The sequence below is a fragment of the Ruditapes philippinarum genome, unplaced genomic scaffold, assembly GCF_026571515.1.
Source record: "Ruditapes philippinarum isolate M1 unplaced genomic scaffold, ASM2657151v2 ctg7042_1_1_1_1, whole genome shotgun sequence".
NCBI lineage: Eukaryota > Metazoa > Mollusca > Bivalvia > Venerida > Veneridae > Ruditapes > Ruditapes philippinarum.
Genome location: NW_026857681.1, coordinates 32,793 through 44,490, shown reverse-complemented (window position 1 = coordinate 44,490; position 11,698 = coordinate 32,793). Strand labels below are relative to the sequence as shown.

The window sequence follows — 11,698 nt, the reverse complement described above, 5'->3', positions numbered from 1 at the left end:
ATTATAACAACTTTAGTAGAGAACCCATAGAATATATTATAGAGCAAACATCAAAGCTCTATGCCTTGTACCTTCAGACAAAAATATTTCTTTTTTTTTTTACTATATGTACATAGTAAAAATCAATGACTCCTGGGGGTGGGGCCAATTTTTGACCCCAGGGCTAAAATGTGTACAATCTTGCTAGAGGTTCACTACATAATGTTTCATGCAAAATATCTTAACTCTAGCCTTTGTAAATTTAGAGAAGGTGATTTTTTAAGTTTTTACTATATATCATATAAGGAAAACCTATGGCCCATGGGGCGGGGCTAATTTTGACACAAGAGGCAAAATTTGAACAACTTTGGTAGAGTACCTATAGATGATATCATTTAACAAATATTCAAGCTCTAAGCCTTGTACCTTCAGACAATAAGATTTTTTTATTTTTTACTATATGTATATATTGAAAATCAATGACCCCGGGGCAGGGGCAATTTTGACCCCAGGGCTATAATTTGAACAATCTTGCTAGAAGTTCACTTCACAATGTTTCATGCAAAATATCTAACCTCTAGCATTTGCTAGAAGAAATTTTTTTACTATAAAGTTTTTTCTATATACATATAAGGAAAACCATTGACCCCGGGGCAGGGCCGATTTTGACCCAGGGCTATAATTTGAACAATCTGAGTAGAGGTCTACCAGACAATGCTTATGCAAAATATCTAAGCTCTAGGCTTTTGGGTCTTTACAAGAAGGTATTTTAAGTTTTTTACTATATGTACATATAGTGAAAATCAATGACCCCCGGGGCGGAGCTGATTTTGACCCAGGGCTATAATTTGAACAATCTTGGTAAGGGTCTATCAGACAATGCCTTATGCAAAATATCTAAGCTCTAGGCCTTTTGGGGTCTTTACAAGAAGTTATTTTAAGTTTTTACTATATGTACATATAGTGAAAAATCAATGACCCCCGGGCGGGGCCGATTTTGACCCCAGGGTTATTATTTGAATAATCTTGGTTGAGGTCTACCAGACAATGCCTTATGCAAAATATCTAAGCTCTAGGCCTTTTGGGTCTTTACAAGAAGTTATTTTAAGTTTTTACTATATGTACATATAGTGAAAATCAATGACCCCCGGGGCGGGGCCGATTTTGACCCCAGGGTTATAATTTGAACAATCTTGGTAGAGGTCTACCAGACAATGCCTTATGCAAAATATCTAAGCTCTAGGCCTTTTGGGTCTTTACAAGAAGATTTTTTAAATTTATTCTTATAATTCCTTTTGGTTGCCATGGCAACCAGATTTCTGCATGGAATGAAATTCTTTGAACAACTTTGGAAGCCCTTCACCCAAGGATCAATCCTGCCAAGTTTGGTTGAAATTGGACAAGTGGTTTTTCACAAGAAGATTTTTTAAGTTCACTATATAATCTATATAACACACACACACACACACAAACAAACACACAGGTGAATCGCTATATGCCACCGCATCGCAGATGCTGCGGTGGCATAAAAATTGCATTTTTTATTGTTTTCCATAAATTACAGGGTGAGTAAAATTTGCAGCCTGACCAAAACTTTTACCTGGGACTCTCAAAAAAAAGTTTGCAACTCTATCATCTGAACTAGACGCTTTCTCTTTCACAACAGTTTAAAAAATTTTATTTTACTTCATAAATTAAAGGGACTCCACTGAGGTTTTAAAGCCTAAAAACATAACTTTGAATTTCTTACATAAATGAGCTGGGGCCCTTTAAACAGAAATATATGCATAGATACTTTGAAATAAATTGAAACTCCTAGTTTTATGATTTGTTTAGTCTGATCTGAGTGAAAAGTGTTTTATTTTGGGTCATCTTTTTACAATATGAATAATTATTCTGGAAAAAACGAAGTGCGCAAAAGATCTGAAATTTTGCACAATGATTAGTGGTCTAAACCTCAAATGGTATATTTATCTGGAAAAAATATTTTCAGTCCCATCATGTCAAAAAACCTCAGTGAGTCCCTTAAATAAGTAAAGTTAATATCTTATGTTTAAGTTGCTGCTGTTTGTTAGATCAGTTCTCAATATTTCCTGTAATTTGTAAAACTGAATGTAATTGATTTTTTTCACTGACTAGATATAAATTTTACTGGTATTGACATCATGCTTTAAAAGTACATCTACAATGTTTACAGGAAGCAGTACATAAATGATATGCAAATAAATGTTAATATTACCACAATACCTTTATTGGCAGTAATTGTGGGGAGAACTAACATTTCTATGCAGATACTAGTGTCACAGGGTGAGAAATATGTGCAGCGTGACCAGGACTCCAACCCGGGACCCTCGGAATACCGTATCGCGGCTTTACCGCCTAAGCTATCCGGCCGCTTACACATCTTCTTCCCTAAAAAGTGAACAGTTCTGAACCGTGACATACTCCCCTGCTTTATTCAAATTCGTCCTCGAATTAAAGAGTTACAGAGCAATGTAAATTAAACTCTGAACTACATGTATATCAGTCACGGCCCAACATTGGGCGCCAAATGTCACAGGGTGAGAAAAATGTGCAGCCTGACCGGGACTCGAACCTGGGAGTGGGACCCTCGAAATACCGTACTGGGGCTCTACCAACTGAGCTATCCGGCCCCTTACACATCTTCTCCCCTAAATAGTGAACAGTTCTAAACATTGACATAAGGCAGTATCTGCATGTTTGACTTGTTATTTGTCTACATCATTTCAATTTCTTCTCTTTTCTTAACAGTATATTGACTCTCAAGAAAAACTATCAAAATGACTGGAATGAATAATGGGGCCACATCTGATAAACATAAGTCTGCTTACCCCTCTCAAAAATACACTTCTGATACGTGGCAAAAACTGAAGAAGTTACATGTACCACAGGAACTTGAAATTCTATCAATATTATTCAGTTAATGATAATATCCAAAATATACCCCCATAAATATTTATACTGTTTAGGGGGTATATTTTGGATATTATCATTAATATTGATAGAATTTCAAGTTCCTGTGAATGTACAAATAATACAAATTATTTTGTTACTCTCATATTATAGAAAAAGTAGAGTGTTATTCGGATAAACGACGATCTAAAATTGGATTTGAATTAAAATAATAAAATTTCATGTTAAAGTAATGGTTTCAAATACTAATTCTTAAAACAAATGGTGCTTAAGTATATTAAACAAATAAAACTTACCTCCGTACTGCTACAAGGGGAGAATTTGTTTACAAACAAAAGCACGTGCAGCTTCCGGTGGGAAAAACCCAATCTTACGGGAGTGAGTATTATACAAATTCTTATTTTTGTAATTATTTTGTATTTTACCATAAAATTTATAATTCTATGATAGAAATGCATATTTTTATATCGACAAAACATTTTTTCAATATATCATAATTAGTTTATCATAATTATACAAAAATAAAGCAAAAAGAATAATATTTGTTTTCCTGTGTTAATTGCTTATCCTTCCCTCCAAATTTCAAAGAAAATAAAAATACATTGTTATGGCTCTTGAAGCGATAGACGATTATTACGACCTAAATGACATATTATCAACAAATGAAAAATTACCATGTAAAATAGAGATGCCTATATATCGATTAGGTAAGTGCAAACTAACGAGAAGTTGACTTTGCATTCTTTTGTCACAAAAGTCATTAGTTTTCGCGATATAATTTTTCTGAATTATGTAAAAATATTTTCTCGATCCTCCAGTTGAATCAGGAATTGGAAAATTTACATATATTGAAGACGTTTCAAGATATTCCGAAATGGTTATATAGCATTGAGTTTTTATTCATATTTCTAAAATAAATCTAGATCTACTTCCGTGTTTTTTTTTGTGTTTTTTTTTTTTTGAGTGAATTGGTCTACAATGCATAGATCCCTGACCTAGAGCTGTCATTGATTCCGTGCATAGCAAGAATTTATATGAATTATGTCAGATGACAAATATTAAAGAAACACTCGGCCCACTTTTGAATTAAAAAAAAAACATATTTAAAATCTCCCTCTTTTTGATGTCAGAACTTCTTTGTTCATTGCAAATTATAAAATCTCCCTCTTTTTGAAGAATAATCTCCCACTTGATCATCAAAAAAAGTTCACATGTATGACATTGTATTTCTGCAGAATTAATGAATTTGTCAATATGTTTATTCTCGAGATTCGTTAAAAATTACACATGTACTATAATACAAATGTGTTCCCTTTGATACTTTTTGTTTGTAAAGTAATCTTCAATAAAATATGAAATAAAAACTTGTTTATTTATTATATAAAATAATTTTAAATGTTTGTTCTTTATCTTTTAAACATAAAACAGCATGTAAAAACTAATGCAATTATCAACATGCAATGTATTTTTCAATGTTCCAATGATTGATTGTAATAAGTTTTAATTTTATTACCCAAATCATTGAAAACTCTTTCATTACCAAAAATGCAATTATAATTTAAGAAAACATGTTTCCACCTTTGTAAATAAGTCCAGACATTAATTATGTGGTTCCAATACTAAAGAGTGATTAAACAAATCAAAATGTAAAATAAATTGAAAAATGGGCCGAGTTGACCTGTGCAGAGTTTGAATAGGGCCAAGCTGACTCGAGGGCCGAGTACGTTTAAGGGCCGAGCTGACCCTGATTTATTTATAGATGTTGATAATTAATTATCTGTATGGCTATAATTACTTGTCTGTCATTCACATAATCACCTTTTTAAATGGTTTCAGAAAAAAATTAAAATAGACATGTTCTGTTCATGCAGTGTCTTGTTTATAAATGCCCATTGGATGTTATTTTCCTAACCATTTTTTTGTCATAATTGCTATGAAATATTTCCATTATGTAACAACAGCATATAGTGTTAGACATGGACACCAGCTTCTGTATATCACAATATATATTTTGGGTGAATTTTCGTAATTTCTAGACATTGATGTTTTTTTAAAATGTGTATTGATTATTGATCAATATCAACAATACATCAATGTTGTTTCTATCGATGACAGCTCTACCCCATACTGTCTAATTCTAATTATCACACAAGTGGATACATGAGAATTTCACCACAACATGTTTGTTAACAAAATAGTACATCTCCACATTTGTGGTTAAGTCTATTGTTATTTAAATAAAAGGTCAGATAAGGTTACTTTTTGTCAATAAAAAAAGAGAAGATAAAAGAAATATAATCCAAGTAGTAGTGTGAACTACAGAGCACTTCAAGGTACTTTACAATGGCATCATGATGTTATTCTCACTAACAATCATTTTTCTTGCCCTCACATAACATAATACATTTTCTGCATCTTGTCTACCCATTTTGAGAATATATCATAATTTTCATTACACCAGTTATCAACACATGTAGTAAAGAAACTGTGCTTCACATTTTCATTTCCTTTAACCGATGTCACTAGCATCAGTATATCAAAGCTAAAAATATTAGTTTTTACATGAACTTTACTGATTATCATTGTGCATAACACAAAACTTGTCTGTGTGAAAAAAAAAATTTATTATCATAATATTTTACAGGCTATCTGGATTCCAGTTCTACGAGTGATCATTTAAACCCAGGGACAAAGATTGAATTACCTTACTGGATGGCTCGCTCATTGTGTAGTCGCAAACGTCACATGGTCAGTGTTGAACTTCCAAAGAATTACAGGTATGTGTAGAAATATAATTAATGTATATAAATCATTTTTGTGCTGTTTGACAATTATTTTATATTGATAGCAGCCACCAAGGTTACATTTGGCCAGGGCTTCCATTAGTGGAAGTTTGGGAGTCATTTACTGCTGATTTTGGCTTGTGACTTCCAAAATATAATGCTTTTTCTTCTATATCTATATAATGTGACTTCCAATGTTAGGTATTTTGCAGTTTTTTACTTCAAAATATTGGAACTTAATGGAAGCCCTGCATTTGGCAGAACAAAGTGGGCTTTGCTGAAGGAGCACATTACAATATGATTTACTATGACTTGGTTGATATCATATAATAAAATATCATAAGAAATTTACCGACTGAATAGTTATCAGTGCTGACACTTGTTGCATGAGTAGAATCATGATGACAGCAGGCGAAGGGTTGATTAAGTGCTGAATATTTATTATCATTTAGTTATCTTTCTGAATTGAGTAAATTCTACTACTTGCATTCAATTCTTTTGGCATTATTTGGCCTGTATTGTGCTAAAAGCATACAACATAATGTAAATTAAATTTCGTATTTTTTTATATACAAGATAAACACTTTTTAACATTTTTTGCCTAAGTCCTTTTTCAATGACAATAAATGTTTTAAATTTTGTTTTGTATAAACTAGGGAATCATACCGTGAGATTCTGACAGCTGATGCCTCCGTAGTTGACCTACATAAGCTAGGACCATTTTACTACAGTTTTGGGACCCACTTGCTCAAATTTGAGTTGCCAGATTCACCGGATGTTGCTAAGATCCTTGTCAAGGTAAGATTTATCTCCCTGTCTGATCATAATTAAAGTCTCGTCAAGATGTCTTATCAGTTAATAGATTAAACATATTTATTTAAGCTTGATTGCAAAACAAGTTCTTGCAACTGATATTTATCATTTTTGGGTCTGCCGGCTTGGAGTTACCTAAAGCAGTACTGGTGTCATATAAAGAAAAGTGGTCATGATCTGAGTAGAGCTCGAACCAATAATTACTAGGTTGAAAGGCAGACACCTTAACCAGTACGTCACTGCTCCCATGCCTTATCAGGTGACAATAGAAAGTAATGAATGTAGTGATTAATCTATCATTTATCATGGAAGTCTCTTATGCTCAACAACATGTTGGCATTTCCCGAAACAGTGGAGCAAGAGTCATACAGTTACTCGACTTTTACAGCACTCTGGCAAGATATGTATTCTTAATCCTTATGGTGTGAAATATCTTAAATGAACTTGTCTTTCAATATGGTCAAAACCATTCCTCATTGTAAGGGAATATTTCAAAATAATATATTATGTACTGGCTGAATGGCAAACAGTGCAGACCATGATAAGATGTGCTGTGTGTCTGTTCTTGTTTTGCACTGATGGAATGGGTATATTCAGTTAACACTAGCAGGCACATATGTCAAAAAATTATCTAACTTCAATTTTCTGTGGGTTAGGTAGAAAGGAAATAATAGGATTTAACTTTCTATGAGTTGGTTAATATCATATAATGACTTGTATGTGCTCTTTGTTGACATGTAAAATGAGCACCAGATGTCACAGGGTGAGAAAAATGTGGAGCCTGTTGGGCCTCATATCCAAGACCCTTGGAATACCATATCGCAGCTCTAGCGACTAAGCTATCCAGATACTTACAGATCTCCCTTCATTAGTGAACAGTTCAGTACCATGACTTGTACTTTGTCTGCCTGATTTGTACCTCTGTCCACCCAACAGTTATTACCAGGCTGAACAAAATAAAATTAAACTGAACATGTATTTTGTGAATAAATATATATTTAATTGTGACTGACGAAGTTGTCCTAATATGTACAAGTTTTATAGTTAACCCTTACCAGACTAAAATTGTATAATGGACTTTTCCTTCTTTCATTTTGGATTGGTCCATTGTAAATTTAAGGGATTCAGATATATTTAATCAGTCTACAGTAAACAGCCTTGTTATTCCAAATGTGCAGGATGGCCTGGCTCTTTAATTGAAATCATAGACAAGTTATCCTTATTGCTTATAGATTAAATAAATACTGACTATTTCCTTATACTTTTCAGGCATTTCAGGCAAGGTTTAGGAAAGTGATGGACTCCTCGCAAAATGCTTACAATGAAGACACTACAAAACTCACAGAAAAACTGGACGAATCAGAAAGACTTTTATTTAAAGCTGGTCAGTTAGGACTTAATGATTTCATGAGATGGGAGACAAGACAGACGGAAAAACTGACCACGTCAGAAATGGTGAAAAATCATCGGAAAAGAAAGCGTGCTGTGATGGAAGATGTGATGTAAAGAACAAAATTAATGTGTTAATGCAATGGTCTATTGTTTCATTGCTATCAGATACAGACAAAAAATCTCAATAAAAATTCATCGTGTTTAAATTTTTGGCAGACAAACTACATTTGATGATTTGCTGTTAGGAGTAGCAAAGCATGTTTATTGTAGAAAGTTGAGATAGGGTGTGCAGTGTTTAGAGCCTCTGCAAATTTCAGTGAAGGAGTTTTATTCAGATGGTGCATTGCTCTTCATTTTAAAGCTATAACTTCACTTAAAGAAATTACATATACTTACTTAGTAAGATTATTAAGTGCTAGGCAACGTTTTTGTGGTACATCATGTATTGATTATTTAGTTGTTGTGTATTTATTGTAATTTTACATGAAATATTTTCATTTTTCCAACCAATTATTATGCTATCAGTTCAAGTGTATAAGATTTTTACGCATATTTTGATGTTATCTATAGATATTGTAATTCTTTCTCAAGTGTGTTAATTTTGAATATTGTAAACTAAAACATGTACATTTTGTATATCTAAGACATTATTTCTTAATTTTGAAACAGTATGTTCATTAAAAGTGTGGATTATATATGATTGACCAATGTTTATTTATTTTTAATCTTGTAAAGAAGTGCTATTTTAGAATGTATTCTCATTCATCTTTACTTCCAAACTTCGTCCAGCAGGCGATTGTGGCATGGTAATAGATGGTAACCAGAACTTGGTTAATGTGGGGTTTTTCCGTCTAATTCAGGGGTACAAACTTTGACCATTATATAGATATTAAAGTGTAGATTCAATATTGAATTTATTAAACATGTTGTTAAAAATTATATTATGCGAGCCTCTGGCAAAATATTATTTTATTCAACAAGTTCAATAAAGTTATGAATCTACACAAATTTAATTTTCTATTTAACACATAGCCAACATAAAATTTATTTACTAGGCATTTCCACACATAGCCAACATAAAATCTGTTTACTAGGCAATGTTTGTATAACACTTATAATGTCACAACAAAATATATGCACAGCCATGCAATACTGTTTTTAAGGAAATGCATAAGCGACACTGGTATGTGATAAAGCTTCACATTGCACTATCGTTTACAACAGTGCTCAATAGATTATGCTTATTATCAATAGCTTTTTAACTGTGAAAGTTTGTTTGTACTTAGGACTTAGATGGGGAAAAACACTCAAATTGCCAAGCTCACAAATATCTCTTTTTTCATAAAATGTTTCCTTTTCAATTAGAAGTTATGTTATAAATAGTATTTAACATAGATGATATTTAAATAAAATTCATTAACCAATCTGACTATGTCTTTGTTAGCTTAAAGATGTTAGAAAAGCTTAACCTAAACTAATATGAACTACTTTAAAGTCTGCTTACTGGATAAATCACACTACTGGGAAAATAAGGAATCATGGCTGTGAACCCAGAAGATTAAGAATCTATGGTGGCTAAAAGAAAGTACGACTTCACTAAGCTGTGAACTTAATATGTATAGAAATCTAAATTCGGGATTACTGCACTTAAACTGTGAGGAAACATGGCTGTGAACTTCTGAAGTTTATACCCACAATACCTGGTTTGAGTGGCAGACATCTTGTACCATCATGGCAATTGCTCTTGTTTGACCATCTTTAATCCTTCCAGAGATGAACATTTTCTCAATGTTTTATACAGATGTATAAATAGTGTAAGTGACTACTGAACACACTAAAGTTGAACCTTTCTGATCAATTGTTCTTAAATATAAATGGTGTAAATGACTACTAAACAAACCAGAGTTTAACCAGTTGATTTGTTCTTTAATGCATGCCTTTTATGATAGTCTGAAATTTTAGCTTCACTTACCTCCCCTGAATTATTTTAGGGAAAGTATAGCAAGAATACATAATTGTTTCACATGATTGACATATAACAAGATTGCTTGAATGAATAGCTGTTTAATAAGGGGACTAGTGTTACAAATGAAATTGAAAATTTGGAAACGAAGCAATCCCTCAGAAGCATTAATCAAAACAAAAATTACATGAAAATTGCAGACTCTGTTTGATTGAGTCTGTACATGAGGGATAATGAATAAGTGCAACATACATGTACCTTACGCCCCTTAGGACCAGCTTGAGCGGTACTCAATTCCCAACACTTAATAGTGCTGGCATTAATGATCCCAAAAGACCAGAAAAACACTGAAGTGATCCTTAGATCAATTGATAATTTGTACCATGTATGCTTCTATAAGGAAACAAAAACAAACTGCACAATAGTAGCTATAATGACTTGCCATTATGTAAATTATAGAACCAGGTTAGCTTTCATTATCTGCACAGTCCAAATCATTTTCACAGTTAATTTCTTCTATTGATTAAAACATATTGATATTAAAATCCCTTTAACCAAGAATAGACAATTTAGATTTGAAAGGAAAAGTAAAATTTAATTTATACAACTTTTATTTTAGTTTGTGTTGGAAGCTTTAAGGGTATAGACTCACTGATTCTTAAAGCAGTGCTTCAAGCAATGAGTGTAAACTTACTTGCTCAAGGAAACAACAGCTTGCCCCTTATTGGGTTAAAACCCAGGCAGCTATCAATCTTAGAATACTGTTGCTGCCACACACTAAAGTATAAGTCAGAAAAATTCATATTGATAACACTTGGTCCTTGAAGGTTTTTATTTGAAAGCAACTAGCCTAAAAAGCTCCCATTTAAAAACAATAGGTAGAATTTGGTGTAAAGAAAAAATACAACATGTTCAATTGGAATACAGCACATTTTTATTATAAAAGAGTAGTCTTATAACAGACATTTGACATCTTGATGATGCCTTTGAGAAAAATATTATCAACAACTTAATACATTATAACATTGAAACTAGATGATAAACTTTACACACAGAAATTATTTTTATGTCTATGTTCACACAATACATGTATATTCACATAAAACAAGTAACAGAATGGTAAAGATATGGCCCCGTGTTCACTAAAAAAAAGATCAGGATCAAATTATCCTTATTTTATATTCATTGTTTTATAAAACTAAATTTATCCAATTTTGCTAGAATTGAAATGCACATAGACAGAATGTAAAACAAAATGCTGATTTGCAAAGAAACAACCCTTAGAGTAATTTTAGGATAAAATCGCGAATAACTAAAAAAATACAAAAATAATTGGATCAAATAAGGATCAAGATCAATATTTGGATCAATCTTGTAAAATAACAATCAATTTATCATACCATTTCATTAAGCATGTTATTTTAAGTCAAATTTTATAATGTTAAAAATTAAGAATATTTAATCTTTGAGGATAAATAATGGGAGAATATTTGAGTTTACAAATCCAGTTCTGATCCCTAAATCTTAGTAAACACAGGGCCTGATTTAAATGTTATTGATTTATGTTACATATAGATTGATATTACTGTGTTTATTCAGAAAACATATATTCAAAATGAACACATGAGATGTAACATTACATTCATTTACCCATATAAAAATATCAGTTACGCAAATGGAATAGCCCAAACAAACTACTAGTTATTAGTCAATACCTAATTATTTTCTTCAATACCTAATTACATTTTGTATTTTCCTCATTGACAATGAAATTTCAAAATAACATATTTTCATATTGATTTACTCAAGAATAAAAAACAAAGGTAAACACTTA

The 11,698-nt window shown here is 32.0% G+C and overlaps 1 protein-coding gene across 1 annotated transcript; it reads left to right on the top strand.

Moving 5' to 3' along the window:
* Positions 1-3,463: 3,463 nt before the first annotated feature.
* LOC132750572 (DNA replication complex GINS protein PSF3-like) lies at positions 3,464-9,325 on the top strand. Its single transcript, XM_060740576.1, has 4 exons — positions 3,464-3,620; positions 5,558-5,690; positions 6,353-6,494; positions 7,779-9,325. The coding sequence occupies exons 1-4, from the start codon at positions 3,521-3,523 to the stop codon at positions 8,013-8,015; spliced, it is 612 nt and encodes a 203-aa protein (XP_060596559.1). The 5' UTR covers positions 3,464-3,520; the 3' UTR covers positions 8,016-9,325.
* The last annotated feature ends 2,373 nt before the right edge of the window (positions 9,326-11,698 follow it).